The sequence below is a fragment of the Dasypus novemcinctus genome, chromosome 26 (genome assembly GCF_030445035.2).
Source record: "Dasypus novemcinctus isolate mDasNov1 chromosome 26, mDasNov1.1.hap2, whole genome shotgun sequence".
Taxonomy (NCBI): Eukaryota; Metazoa; Chordata; class Mammalia; order Cingulata; family Dasypodidae; genus Dasypus; species Dasypus novemcinctus.
Genome location: NC_080698.1, coordinates 11,992,944 through 12,008,993, shown reverse-complemented (window position 1 = coordinate 12,008,993; position 16,050 = coordinate 11,992,944). Strand labels below are relative to the sequence as shown.

Genomic DNA, 16,050 nt, shown 5'->3' with positions numbered 1-16,050 from the left:
TCTTGTGTCCATTCGCTGGTGTTCTTCTGTGACCACTTCTATCCTTATCAGCGGCACTGGGAATCTGTGTTTCTTTTTGTTGTGTCACCTTGTTGTGTCCGCTCTCCTTGGGTGTGGCACCATTCTTGGGCAGGCTGCACTTTTCTTTCCTGCTGGGCGGCTCTCCTTACGGGGCACACTACTTGCGCGTGGGGCTCCCCTACGCGGGGGACACCCCTGCGTGGCAGGGCACTCCTTGCACACATCAGCACAGCACATGGGCCAGCTCCATGTGGGTCAAGGAGGCCCAGGGTTTGAACCCTGGACCTCTCATGTGGTAGGTGGACGCCCTATCCACTGGGCCAAGTCTGCTTCCCTAAAGATACATTTTTAAGTTGTGTTTGATATTGAAAAGAGATATATGTTATTTTAGACTCCATTCACTAATTCTTTTAATTTAAAAATGGAATTTTACACTTTATTCTCAAAATAGCACTGCATTTTTATAGTTATGAAGATGGTTATTAAATAACGTACATGAAAAACAGATTACTATTTTTAATCTACTTTTTAAAATTGAAACATTTATAATTGAAAGATATAAAAATGTTTGACACATTTAAAAGTGTAGTAGTTCATTCTATGTAGCTTGGATTGTAGTAATCCAAACTATGAAATGACTAGGATAATTATTAACCCCAAATACCTAGAAAATAAAAAGCTAGTTATCAAAGATGACCAAACACTGTCCAGATGGGCTGTATACAAGAGTACTGGACTTTTCTCTTGGCTCTGGCTGAGTGAATAAAAGGAAGATGTCTTAGATCAAATTTATGGTATTTTATAAGTGGCTGGGTAGGGGCTCTTGCTGACCATGTTTTACATGGTACTCAGAAATCTCAGTTGCAATTATTTGAGATCAATAAAAATAGGGCAATAATTAACACAAAAAACATTTTAAATAAAATTTCCTTTTGTGAGTTCCATTAATTTCAACGTAAAATTTGGATGTAAGAGCTATCTCATTAAAAATAAGTGCATGGCAAAGACAGTTAACATAGAGTTATTAAAAATATGCTCTTCAAGGCTAAATACCAAGTGTGGTTATCAATATTTAAACACTAACAAGACCTATAAAATCAAGGTAGGAAAAGGTGTGACTCACCCACCATTCATCTAGTGAGTATAACTACATGGAAGTAATTAGATTTACTGACTGGACCAAACCCTCCAATCCTATATAACTACAAAGCTACTTCACAGGTACATGGAGGCAGAGAGGCAAGTGAGAATAGTGATCAACATATAGCATTTTAGGCTCAAATACTGATGGTTCCACTTGAAACATGAAAAGTTCCCTATTCCTGAGCTATAATCTTATTGTAGGGATAAAATAATTTACAAATATAAAATAAGTCAATTTATTTGTTCTTAAGCTACAGAAAAGTTAGCAATATTTAAACACATGATATCATTACAGTAATAATCAAATTCAATTCTTAACTCCAAGAAATCACTACCTAAAACCCTATTTTGGAATGTCTTTAGAAGAGTATAAATAAATGTAGAAAATAAACTCCAATTGATACAAGGAAAACAATGCAAGTTCATTTTCTGAGTTGGTCATTCAAATATCATAGTAAATAGGTATATAGTCGTTTATCTAGGTAACAAATAATTATTGAGACCTTCATATTTGCCAGTTATGGTGGAGGCATTGGGGATCTAGTAATGAGCCAATACTCACATACATGCTCTTACATGCGTGTACGCACAGCCATTATTTATCATGAAAGTTATCAAAATCCTCACTGTATTGGACATTCACCTAAGTATGAAACACCTCCCTCTTGGATAGAATTCTTCCTTTAAAACAGAGTCCTAGAAATTAACAAGGTCAGGGGGAAAAAGGCTTCACAGACAATAGGGTTGTGCAATGGATACCCCTAGGGTTATTGTGACTGCAAACTGGCTCTGAAGTCTGCTGGGCAAAAAGTCCTGCAAACTGCTCAGTGTGTAAGGTCCCCCACAGCCAATGCTAAAGTAAGCTAACAGGGTAACATTAACCATTGTGGTGGATGAATTTTCTTAGATTTACTCTGAGACTCTGTAGCACATCTGCCAGTCTGAAAAATTCCTTTAAACCACAAGAGAAACCTGAAGTTTTAAGGAGAAAACAGATTTCATCAAAATTGTTTCATATATTTCATATAATTTTATAAAGTAAAACATGTAAATCCTGGCTAAGATAATCCTATACAAAAATCTCATGTGCTTTGTAAAAAATTCCTCAAATCATATTTGACACCTTTTAATAAATATCCAGTGCTATTGTGCAAAGGGAGCTAAGGCAGTAGTATATTTAGCAGCTTTGTGCCTTCCCACATCCTAAGTGTTATATGCACCTTTAATTTATAAATCTAGAGCTATAATTTAGGCCTCTGAGCCCATATAATGAAAATGCTGCTAAATAAAATAATTTATTTATGGTAATTACAAATACCTATCATAAGTAAGCTAACTTTTCAAGAGACAAGGACTGCACTCATCACATTCAAGGACAGTACACACATGCAGCTCTATTTCCACAATGCCAAGAAAAAAAGGTATCAATGATTTCTCTTGCTGTTTCACCAGATAATATTAGAGAATCAGAATCTAGAAACTTCCTAAGGTCACTGGATTCACTAATCATTGTAGACAAATTGGTGTGTCATCTTTTTCGAATTCTGTTCAGAACGGAGGCCCCACAGCTTTCCGAGAGAACCACCTAAGGGATCAGGTACTCTTATTTCAGAAGCTCTCCTCTAATATTCTAACCTAAATTGCATTAACTTCTTTCCCCTGTTCTTTCCCAATTGAAAAGAATATTTTCTCTCCCTAGACAAAAGCATCTCAATTTCCTTACCTATATTCATGGGTCTGCTTTTCCTGTCTTTTCTTCCTGCATTATCTCCTAAGCCTTGAATATGCTCAGAAACACATCATTTTAGCTTAACTAGATTTATAAATTAATCTTTCTAGACATCTGGGACATTTTCAATAAAAACGATTCCTGTGAACGTTGTTTTCTGACTCTGTATTATCATAGATTTATCAGCTCCCCAGATAAATCCCAATTTGTGCTTAAGAGACACACTATAAACTTCAAGACATCTCACCGGCAGCTGTCAATCATGTACCACACACAAGGGCAGTAGCACTGTGAAACCATCAGAACTCCCTGCAGTGAATGGATTCTGATATATCTCAGTTATCAATGATGCAGATCAAAGAATTCATGGTAGTCAAAATGCAAACTTGTTTTTCTTATTCAATAAATAAAGTAACTCAAGTAAGTAAATAAATTTGGGCAGCTAGTGTTTTTATTGGGTAAAAAAATAATAAAACCAGAATCTTCTTGAAGAATACACAGCAATATAGTTATTGTGAGGGTTAGCACTATCAAAAAAGCAGATTACCAACATCTCTAAGCTGGTGGGTCCATGAAATCAGAGACCATGAATGACAGCAATCATATGCGAAAAAAATAAATTAGAGTTCTCATGAGGAAAAGACCCTCCATGTGTTATTTAGAAGAGACAAATTATTTAGAAACTGCAAAGCTGTACATTTAGTGGATGCCTCTAAGAGAAACTATAATTCCCAGTGACCTTGGATAAAAATAGGAAGAAAGACTTTTCTCAGATTTTAAGTGTTTACGACATGAAATATTTAATAAAATCTATATTAGTAAAAGGTACTTCATTATATTTCTTTAATTAAAAATCAATTAAGAAGTGCAGGCGATTTTCAGTTTTTTAAAAATATTTCATTAAAGCCTGATAGAAACATAAATCAAGTCCTATTCTTCCCAGTGTGTGGGAAAATAAGAATAAATGCTCATTGCCAAGGTGACAATATCCACACAGCAGGCCTTTGGTTAGAGTCAACAGCAGAGAAGGGAAAGAGAATTTGCACATACTGTAAAAAGGGCACACATTCGTTCTATCTTCTCTGGGTTCCTTGGCCCACCATTCTTGTTCAGTCTCACCAGAAACCGCTCACTAAAATGTAGGAGAGAGAGACAGAGAAATATAAGGGACCACACACTCCGAATAAATAAAATGGGCATATATATAGAAACACTTACAGAACTGCTTGCAATGACAGGCAAGGCCAAAAGCATATGTCTAGTGGCAGGACACCCTATCTTTCATGCCAAGCAACATGCAATGGACACTACAAACTACCTGGAAGATGTTGCTGTTTCCTTGTCAGCTGTGTGAGCCTTATTTCCCTGCAGGTGTATGATCCCCCAGGGTAGTGATAAGGACTGGACTTTATATTTCTCCCAGATACCTCAAAAGTGCCTAGCACGATACCAAACCCATAATAAACATATATTCTTTGATGTGAATGCTCATATCATCATTCAAATATCTGTCATATTAGATCCAAAAGAATCTATATTACCCAATTTCTACCTTCCTTTATAACAATTGAGAACCACTTCAGGGGTAAGAAGAAAATTGATACAGGAAGCTATAAAAATTTGAGTTTTGAAAAGTCAAACAGAAATAATGTATTGTAGCTAAAGTCAAATTCAGAACTTAAGAAAGTCATTAGAACAGGTTAATCTTCAAATAACATAGGCAATTTCTGAAAGAAATTAATGGACTAAGAAAACTCCTTAGAAATAGTGTTTGTAAGTGTGTAACCTTAGAAACAGTGTATGCTCTCTCATCTCCTTTGTTCCTAGGATCTCATTCCCATCTCCTCACCTCAAGGTTCCCTACTAACTACAGTAGGAAAACTGAACTGTGGCAAAGACAAGTTTGTGATTTTAAATTTAGTTCTCCTGTGCCCCCAACAGCAAACTTACTGAATACATATGGTATCTGTAAAAGGGCTGATATTAAAATATCATACTAGAGTTATAAGATCTGTTACAATTTATTACAACCAATAAAGGCTGATTAGTTTGTTCATGCATTCATTTGTTCATTTATTCAACAGTTATTCAGTTCCAACTGTGTGCTAAATATGGGAATACGAAAGTGAACAAGATATACAAGGTACTTGTGTCTTCGTAAAGCTTATGGTCCTAATAGGCAGTTAAATATGCAGAAATGAAGCTCAGAAAAGATTTGGGTCCAATATAATTTTGAGATAATTCAGCCAGGGTAGTAGAAGAAAATAAGCAGGAAATGTATATAGAACAAGAGGAGTAAGTAGCTTTTGGTAAGAATTCTGAGGGACACTGATATTTAAGGGACGGGCAGAAGAATTAGCAAAGTAGACACAGGGAAAAAAAGAAAGTCAGAAGGAAAAATAAGGAAGATAGTGGATGCTATATTAGTCAAAGGAAAATTGTCTGCAAGAGTGGGGAGGGGTTAACGAGGTCCAGGGCCATTGAGGGTCACATGAATGAGGAAGAAACAGTATCCACTTGATGTCAGAACAGAGATCACTGGTATTCTGGCAGGAACTGCTTTAGTGGAATGGTAGAGAAAGAGGCCAGTGTTAGGAATAAGAGGTGAGGAAGCAGGGCAGTAAGTCTAGACCACTCTTTAAAGAATGGCTGTGAAGAGGTAGACATGATGCATTTTTACTTTAACAGGCTTGAGGGGTTGAGGGAGGTTTCATTAAAAAACAGGATAACCCACAAAGATATAGTCAATTTAATTCTGAACAAAGGTATCTAAGTAATGCAATGAGGGAAGCACAGTAGTTTTGACAAATGATGCTGACCAATCCATATGTAAAAAACTACAATGAACTTTGTCTATAAAAAATAGTTCAGATCACTGATGTAACTGCAAGAGATAAAACTATAAATCAACAAGAAGAAAACACAGGAAAACATGAAGACAAATATTTTATATATCTTGTTCATATGCGTATTTCCATATTTGGCAAAGAGTAAAAAAAAATTTGTGTCCCTGGATTATTAAGCAAATATCATGAACCACAAAAACCTGATAAACAGCACTTTATCAAAATTAAAGCTATCTGCTCTTTTGTTGAGAAATAAAAAGCATAATCTTGCAAAAATATCTAACAAGTCACTCATGCCCCCTCTTCTGTGGATTGGCCTGTGAGGGCATGGCCTTGCAGAATATCAAATGAATAACTCCTGCTCCCTGTTTCTGTAAATCAGCCTGTGAAAACATGGCCTAGCAGGAAGATATCAAACAAGTGACTACTTGCCCTCCCCACTTCTGTAAATCAGCCTGCAAACTTGCAGCTGCATTCTGCTTCTGTAACTGTGCTTACGAAATTTCACCTAGCAACAACGTGTTAGCCAATGAGCAAAAGTTATTCTGATCACACCTGAAATCCTATATAAACCTATGAAAACCAAAAAACGGGGCTAAGAATTTGGAGATTGACTCTCTTCTGGGCCCATGCATAATAAAACTGTTCATTCATCTCTCTGGAGTACCAGGTTTGGGTCTTTCTGTGGTTCAGAACTCCTGGCTTTGCTGCAGCATTTGGTGCCCTGATCAGGAAACCCCACCATGCTGGCCCTTTAAGGCTCCAGTTTGGTACTGGTGGGTACGTGTGGCAGAGATATCCACATGAACAAGGCATCGCCACCTGTCCCCTTGATGGGGCCTTCTTCGGGGAAAGGATCCTGTGGGCCACGTCCTCCACCCTGGCCTGACTCAGTGGAGAGGTGGATTGAACAACCTCAGGAGATTTTGGAAAGGTAAAGCCTTGGGGTTCTGAGTCCCAGTCAGGCCTGTCTCTGGACAGAAGGGGAGACTGATCACCTCCCAAAATCTTGACACTCGAGATTCCAGGATAGAGCAGACCCTTGGGTGGGACTGTGTAACCGCTGAGTGATTGAGTGAATGAATAGGGACTGCAGAGGCTTGTCTCTGCTCATTCAGTTTGTGGCTCAATGACCTGTGCTACTGAATTCGAGTGGGCCCCAACCTGCACTCCATGGCTACTTCATAGAGCATAATGGCTAATCCGGACTCTACATGGATGCCTTAGCTAAGACCAGCCTAATTTCTCGCTAGAGACGCCAAAAGGCAGGCATCTGAGTGACCTTGTGAGAGGCATCCCTCCTTTGTTTTGTCCTGTGACACCATTTCAAGGATGGGATCATCACAGTCCAAACTTATAGTCTTAGACTGTATGTTAAAGTTTAAGAAAGGCTTTTCTGGGGATTATGGTGTCTGTATGTCTCCAGAAGTCTCTGGACCTTGTGTGAATTGGAGTGGCCTACGTTTAGTGTAGACCGGCCCTCAGAAGGGACCCTAGATGTAACCAAGGTTCATGCAGTTTGGCAGGCAGATACTGAAGCCCCCGGCCACCCTGATGAGTTTCCCTAACATCGATTCTTTGTTAGAAATCGCCCAAACCCTGGCCCCTTGGGTCTGATTCTATGCCAAAAGGAGGGGTTAGAGCAGGGTCCTAGTAGATCAGACGGCCAGACCTCAAAAGCTTATTACCCTACAAGGACCTCCGGAGGAAGACATTTTATCCCTGCCATATGTCCCAGCCTGCAAGCAGATCTCCCAGAGACTCCTCCACCTTAGGGCTCCCCGGGCCAGTCAGCCTTCCCTGAGGGGGATCCTGAGACCCCTTTGGCAAGAAAACCTCGTCCGCACAGCCTGCGCTTCAGATGCCCCTCCGTGAAACACAGAGCCCAGCACAGACTGGTGCATATGGGACTGTCCAACCTAGGAGGCCAATGCTGTTTTACCAATTTTCACAACAACAGATCTTTTAAACTGGAAGCACTACACCCCTTTGTATTCAGAAAAGCCTCAGGCTCTTACGGACGTCATGGAGTCCATTTTCCAAACCCAGCGCCCCACTCGGGAGGGTTGCCGTCAACTCCTCCTAACCCTGTTCAATATGGAGGAGAGATGCCAGATCCTCATGGAGGCCAGAAAGTGGTTGCGAGAACAGGACCCCACAGGTGTCTTGGAGCCAGAGGAATGGGCCCTAGAAGCAGCACTGGAAGCCCAACTGGCCTGGGACTTTAACACAGATCAGGGGCGGGCTGCCCTTCAGCAGTATTGAGAAGCCCTCCTCAGAGAACAGGAAGCAGAGAGGCAGCCCACAAACATGTCCAAAATGGCATCCGTCACTCAAAAGCCTGAAGAACCTCCAGGAGATTTCTATGAGGGACTCTGCGCGGCCTTCAGGATCTATACCCCCTTCGACCCAGAGGCCCTGGAAAGCCAGAGGATGGTCAACACAGCCTTCATCGTCCAGGCGGCACCGGACATCAAACAAAACTTCAGAAGCTAAACAGGTTGGCAGAACTAAACATCTCCTAGCTCCTCAAAGTCACAAAGTATTCATCAACTGGGACAAAACTGCTGAGGGGGAAGCAAAAAAGAAAATAAAACAGCAGACCTCCCTATTAGCAGCAGCCTTAAAAATCCAGATCCAACCAATCTAGAAAGGCCATCCCCAAAAGGGGGAAGTACTTCACCCTGAAACTCCCTGCTGCTGCCAGTACCATCTAGGGCTGCCTGGTTTATGTGTCGGGATTTAAAGGACACTTTTTTTCTGCCTGTGGGTAGCTCCCCAGGGTCAGTCACTATTTGCTTTTAAATGGGAAAATCCAAAAACTCAAAAAAAGATTCAATTAACTTGAACTCTGCTCCTGCAGAGCTTCAAAAAACTCCCCCATCTCTTTTCCTAAATCCTGCCACTTTCCTGCCAAACAAAAGAGAAACTCCTGAACACAACTGTGCAGAAATGACAAAAAGGTGTATACCAGCCACCCCAACCTCCAGGATGGGCCACTTCCTTGCCCAGATCAAACCTTATTCACAAACAGCAGCTGTTTTATCAGAAATGAAAAGAGTCTTACTAAACATGCAGTCACCACAGATAAATAAGTAATAAAAGCAGTTCCCTTACCTAAAATGTAGTCTGCACAGCAAGCAAAACTCTGGGCACTAATTCAAGCCCTATAATTGGCTGCTGGGCAAACAGTAAACATTTACACTGACTCTAGTATACATTCGCTACTGAACATATCCATGGGGCAATATATAAGGAAAGGGGGCTCCTAACTGCAGGGGGAAAAGAAAGAAAAAAAAAATCCTTCAACTATTGGAAAGGAATGGATGCAGTTACTAAAGGAAACATACTACCCAATGAAGCAGCCTGACGGGCAGCCAAAGAGGCCCTCAAACTGCAAGTCTCATCACCAGTGCCTCACCTGCCCCTATTAGGGCAACACATTGAAAAACGAAACTATACCCAGGAGGAACAGGAGTGGGCAAAGAAAGAAGGAGGACCCCAGACCCCAGAGGGAAACTGGCTATTCCTGGATAGCCGAGTCTTCATTCCAAAGGGGGTCAGCCGCCTACACCCTGGTTCAACAATACCACCAGTTCACCCACCTAGGAAAGACTGCTTTGCCCGGCTCGAAAATTATTACTACATTGCCTGGATGACCTCACTCTGCACCACTGTTAGCAGCCGTTGCCAAACTTTCACTAAAAACAACCACTCCCAAGGTCCCCAGGCCCCGGCTGGCACCCAACACACAGGAACCACCCCTTTTAAAAACTTAACAATGGACTTTACAGAAATAAAACCAAGTCAAAGGTATAAGTACTTTTTAGTAATAATGTGCACCTCCTTGGGCTGGGTCAAGGCCTTTCCTGCCTACACTGAAAAACAAGAAAAGTAACTAAAACTTTGCTCCGAAAAATAGTTTCCCGGCAGGGGATACCTTTATTCAGAAGTAGCAACAATGGCCCAGCTTTCGTGTCAGCCATCGTCCAAGAGCTAGCAAAATGTTAGGAATTAAGTAAAACTCCACACAGCATATAGGCTCCAAAGCTCAGGGATAAATGCATAAATCAAACCCCCAAAACCACCCTAGCCAAGGTTAGTAAAAAAATTAAAAAATTAAAAATAAAAAACTGGCCTCCCTTGAGTAAATCAACTCTCATTAGCTCTCTTTTAAAGTCAGACTGCACTCTCCGGATCCTTAGGCTTTTTATCTTTTGAAGTTCTGTTTAAACAACCACCCCCAATTATTAAAACCTTCAAGGGAAATCTCAGGCTCCTAGGAAAAACTGGTCAGGATTCTATTCTCCAGCAGTTAAAAAACCCTAGCCCAAATACACAAAACTGTCCTGTCTGGGGATTCCATCCCATTAGGCCACCAGTACACCCACGCTTGCCCGGAAACCTAATTTAGGTAAAAGATTGAAAAAAGAAAAAAAAAAAGAGCCCCTACAGCCTACCTGGATGGGCCCACATACTGTTATCCTTGTAACCCCCACTGCTCTCAAAGTTTCAGGTATTGCCCCTTGGATTCATCATATTAGAGTTAAAAGGGCACAAGCCAATGAGAAACAAAACAATTGGACAATTCACCCCATACCTGACTGTCTCTTGAAAATCCAAATTGCCTGGAGCCACCGAGAATCGCCATCACCTGACTAGATGGACTCCTGTTCCCTTTGGTTCCTACTCCTCTTTGGACTACTCGGCTTGCTGCTTGGGACTGGACTGGCAGCTACAGCTCCCAGAGACTAGAATGTAGCTGAAAGGACACTAATCTTAATAGTGTACTTGAGTCTTGTAGAACGCTTTACTACCTTAAGCTGTCTTTCCACTTAGTGCGAGTAATGCCCTATAAAAATTATATGGGTGTTAAAGGGGAGAATTGTTGAGAAATAAAAAGCATAACCTTGCAAAAATATCTAAAAAGTCACTCATGCCCCCGCTTCTGTGGATTGGCCTGTGAGGGCACGGCCTTGCAGAATATCAAATGAATAACTCCTGCTCCCTGTTTCTGTAAATCAGCCTGTGAAAACATGGCCTAGCAGGAAGATATCAAACAAGTGACTTGCCCTCCTCCCCCACTTCTGTAATCAGCCCGCAACCTTGCAGCTGCATTCTGCTTCTGTAACCCTGCTTGCAAAATTTCACCTAGCAATGCATTAGCCAATAAGCAAATGTTATGCTGGTTCCACCTGAAATCCTATAAAAATCTATGAAAACTGAAAAATGGGGTTCAGAATTTGGAGACTGACTCTTCTCTGGGCCCGCACGTAATAAAACTGTTCATCCATCTCTCTGGAGTGCTGGTTTTGGGTTTTTCTGTGGTTCAGACCTCCTGGCTTTGCTGCAACACTTTGAAGAACAGTGCTAAAAAATATAAAAATAAAAAGACAAGCCACATACTAGGGAAAAACATTTACAAAACACTTAACTAAGAACAAATTTATATCCAGAATGAAAAACTCTCAGAACTCAATAAAAAGAAAGAACAACTTAATTTAAAAGTGGGGAAAGATGTGAACAGGACCTTTACCAAAGAATATACAGGGATGGCATATAAGCACATTAGTTATTAGGGAAAAGCGAACTCAAAACAGAGTAAGATATATTACTACATACCTATTAGAATGGCAAAAAATAAAGACTGACCATAACAATGGTTGGCAAGAGGGTGGAGCAAGTAAAACTCTCTTACACTGTTCGTGGGAAGGCAATTTGGTACTGTCACTGTGGAAAACAGGTTGGCAGTCTTATAAAGACACATTTAACTGTATATGACCCAGCTCTTTCACCCCTAGGCATTTACTCAGAGAAATGAAAACATATGTTCACACAAAGACCTGTACTGAATTTTTATGGCAGCTTTTTACTCATAATAGCCCAAAACTGTAAAGAATCCAGTGTCCATTGACAGATGAATGAATAAAGAAATTATGGTAGATCTTTTTGATGGAATACTACTTCATGATATAAAGGACAAACTATTGAGATATATAATAATATGGATGATTCTCAAAAGTTTTATGCTAAGTGAAAGCAGCCAATTACAAAAGACTATATGTCTCCATTTTATGACATTCTGGAAAATGGAAAACTATAAGGACAGAAATCAAACCAAGAGTTGCCATGCTGAGAACAGGGGGCAGGGATGGACTGCAAAAGTACATGAGGGAACTTTCTGAGAGTGGTAAGTTATATTTCTTTACTGTGGTGGTTTCACAACTGTATACATTTGTCAAAATTCACTGAACTGAACATTAAAGCGGGTGAATTTTAGTATATGTAAATTATAGTTCAACAACCCGACTTTATGAAAAGATGGGACATACATAGTGGGACAACACTGTTTGAAAGAGATTGAGGAGAGAGGGGAAATAAGCGGTAAAGGAAAATCCCTGAGGAGGTAGGAAATTATAGAATCCAGAGAGAAAAAGGTAAGAGTGAAGAAGGAAACAACAGGTATAAATACAAACAAGTTCTTAGTTTTAGGAATGGAAAGTTGAGGCTTACCATAAAGACAGGAAATAAGAACATCAAAGTAAAATAAGGGGAAAAAAAACAAACCCAAGAGACATGACATCCAACCATATCAGGAGACATTCTCAAGGCCATTTGAAAGGAAATGTAACAAGAAAAGTAGAAAAGATGGCTGCCACATGGACAAGTGGAAATTAGCAAAAAAGTGACAGTGTATCTTGAGTCTTTATAAATCTCTTCATCTCCTTCACCACTGCTAGTGAAGGCCAACACTGGATTTTAACTTGGATTATTATAACAGTTTCCCAGCTGATGTCTCTACTTCCCTCTTTGCTGCTCTTCAACCCTTCCTTTAAAGAGGTTGATCCTTTTCAAATGTGAATCAGATTATTCAACTTCCCACTTAAACCTTCTTATATGCTCAACTGATTAGTTTGCTGTTTTTTAAAAACCGAGGTAAAATTCACATAATATACAATTAATCATTTTAAACTGTACATTTGGTGGTATTTAGTGTATTCACAAAGTTGTGCTTCTATCAGGTCTCTCTAGTTTCAAAACACTGTACCCATTAAGTAATCACTCCCAATTCCTCCCTTTCCCCATCTTCTGGTAGCCTCCAATAGGCTTTATGTCTCTATTAATTTGTATTTGTATCTGGAAATTTCACGTAAAATGAATCATGTAGTATGTGACTTTTTGAGTCTGGTTTTTTTTACTTATCACAATGTTTTCAAGGTTCGTTTAAGTTGTAGCATTTATCAATACTTTATTCCTTAACATAGCTGAATTACATTCCATTGCACGTATATACCACAATTTGTTTATCCATTCATCTGTTCAAGGACATTTGGGTTGTTTCCGCCTTTTGGCTATTATGAATAACGCTGCTATTAATATTCATGTACAAGAGGTCAGCTGATTTTTGACAAGGATGCTAAGTCAACTTAATGGGGAAAAATTAGTCTTTTCAACAGATGGTGCTACAATTGGATATCACATGAGAAAAAATGAAGTTGGACCTGTCTTTCACAGTATATAGAAAAATTAACTCAAAAGGATCAAAGAAAGACCTAAATGTAAGAGCTAAAAGCATAAATCTCTTAGAAGAAAACACTGGCATAAATCTTCATAACCTTGAATTATTCAATGGTTTCTTAGATACACTGAAAGCACAAACAACAAAAAGAAACAATAGGTAAGTTGGACTTCATCAAAATTAAAAACTTTTGTGTCTCAAAGGATACCATAGAGAAAATGAAAGACAACCCACAGAATGGGAGAAAATATTTCCAAATGATATAACTAATAAGGAACTTTGTATCTAGAATAAAGAACTCTTACAACTCAATAATAAAAGACAAATAATCCAACTAATAAATGGGCAAAGGATCTAAATAGATATTTCTCCAAAGAAGGTCTATAAATGGCCAAAAAAGCACATGAAAAGATGTTCAATATCATTAGCCACTAGTGAAATGCAAATCAAAACCACAATGACATAACACTTCATACTCCCTAGAACGGCCATAATAAAAAAGATTACTGTAATAAGTGTTGGTAAGGAGGTAGAGAAGCTGGAATTCTTGTACAGTGCTAGTGGTAATATAAAATGATGCAGTCACTTTGAAAAACAGTCTGGCAGTTCCTCAAAGGTTAAACACAGACTTATCACATGGCCTGGTAATTTCAATTCTAGGTATATATATATCCCAGAGAAGGAGGAGCACATGCCCACTCAAAACTTATACATGGGACGCGGACTTGGCCCAATGGATAGGGTGTCCACCTACCACATGGGAGGTCCACGGTTCAAACCCCTGGCCTCCTTGACCCATGTGGAGCTGGCCCGTGCACAGTGTTGATGCGTGCAAGGAGTGCCGTGCCACGCAGGGGTGTCCCCTGCAAAGGGGAGGCCCACATGCAAGGAATGTGCCCCGTAAGGAGACTGCCCAGCGCGAAAGAAAGTTCATCCTGCCCAAGAAAGGCGCCGCACACGTGGAGAGCTGACACAACAAGATGACGCAAAGAAAAGAAACACAGATTCCTGGTGCCTCTGATAAGGATAGAAGCGATCGCAGAAGAACACACAATGAATGGACACAGAGAGCAGACAACTGGGGGGCAGGAGGAAGGGGAGAGAAAATAAAAAATAAATCTTAAAAAAAAACCAAAACTTATACGTGAATGTTCATATCAGCATTATTCATAATAGCCAACAAGTGGAAACATAAATGTTCTTCAACTGATGAAGAGATAAATAAAAAGTGGAAAGCATATCCAATACAATGGAATATTATCCAGCAATTAAAGGAATAAACTTTTGGCACATGCTAAAACATGGATAAACTTTGAAAACATTATGCTAAGTGACAGAGGCAAGTCACAAAAGACCACATATTATATGATTCCATTTATATGAAAAGTCTGGAACAGGAAATCTATGGAGACAAAAATTTACTAAGACTGGGGGGTTGAGGGGAAATGAGGTAACTATTAGGCGATATGGAATTTCTTTTCAGGGTGATGAAAACATTCTAAAATTGATTGTGGTAATGGTCACACAACTCGAATATATAAAAGGCCACTTACTTGTGTACTTTAAATAGGTGAATTATATGGTATGTGAATTACATCTTAATAAAGTTGTTTTGTAAAACCAAACAGTAGAAAAACTTTTCATGGCTTACTCTCATTCTCACATAAAATTTAAAACCCTTCAAGATCGGTAAGGCCTTGTGTGGAAGAGCTGACCTATCTTTATAGCTCAGTCTCTCATGGCCCTTTCTTGGTTACTACTCTCCACACACACACTGGTCTCCGAGATATGAACTTCTCCTAGATACAGATTTCTCAAACACACCAAGCTTGTTCCTGCATTAGGACCTTTGCATTTGCTGTTACCTCTCAGCTCAAGCAGCAGGCTTACTGCTGTCCTTCAGGTCTCAGCTCAATTGCCAGTTTCCCAAAGAAGCTTACTCTAATCATGTTAACAAGAACAGCGCTTCTGGGCCCCCTTAACCTCTCTATTCTTTATTGCACTTGGTACAAACTAATTATTTTGTTTATTTGTTTATTGTTCTTCTCTTACATGAGAGATGAGCTCCCTAGAGGCAGGTACCTTAGTTCACTACTGTATCTGCTGTAATTTCAAAATGAGTCTGGACTATCATAGGTGCTCAATAAATGCTGAATAGATGAAAGAGGAAAGCACCCAAGAACTGCTTTTCAGTGTGTGGACAAAGGTTGATGAAGGTCATCTTAACTGTATGGGTAGCATCACCAAATACTATGTAGAAACATCCAAGAGCCAACAGAGAACAAACAAGTTGGTCAGCCCAAATCAACTTTCCTAAATTGGTGGCAATGGATTGAAAAGCATCAAACATGCTATGACAGAGAGAGGCCTCTAACTGCTCGCTATAATCCACATTCTTCCTGGGCACACAGCTGGACCACACTTCTCAGCTCCGCTTCCAACTGGGTATGACTATGTGACTGAATTCTAGACACTGAAATGTAAATGGATATGATGTGTGCCATTCCACATCTAGCCACAAACACCTCTGTCATGTGTGCCTACGTGCTTTTTGTGTGTGTGTGCAGAAACAACTTTATTTTCTATAATGGAACACAACTTTATATATATATATATAAATGTTAGATATAAAATATAAGGGATACCCATATGCCTCACTCCCCCCCGCCCCGGCCATTTTCCCACATTAACAACATCCTTTATTAGTGTGGTACATTTGTTACAATTGATGAACACATATTGAAGCATTCCTACTAACCATGGACTACAGTTTACATTATAGTTTACACTCC

The 16,050-nt window shown here is 39.7% G+C and overlaps 1 protein-coding gene across 15 annotated transcripts in view; it reads right to left on the bottom strand.

The window, feature by feature from the left end:
* DOCK3 (dedicator of cytokinesis 3) overlaps positions 1-16,050 on the bottom strand; it is a 657,203-nt gene that overhangs the window by 216,390 nt on the left and 424,763 nt on the right. For all 15 annotated transcript variants that reach the window (XM_058288315.2, XM_058288314.1, XM_058288308.2 and 12 more), the window contains exon 10: positions 3,944-4,025. In XM_058288315.2, the coding sequence (XP_058144298.1) occupies positions 3,944-4,025 (82 nt within the window). The remainder of the gene's footprint in view (positions 1-3,943; positions 4,026-16,050) is intronic.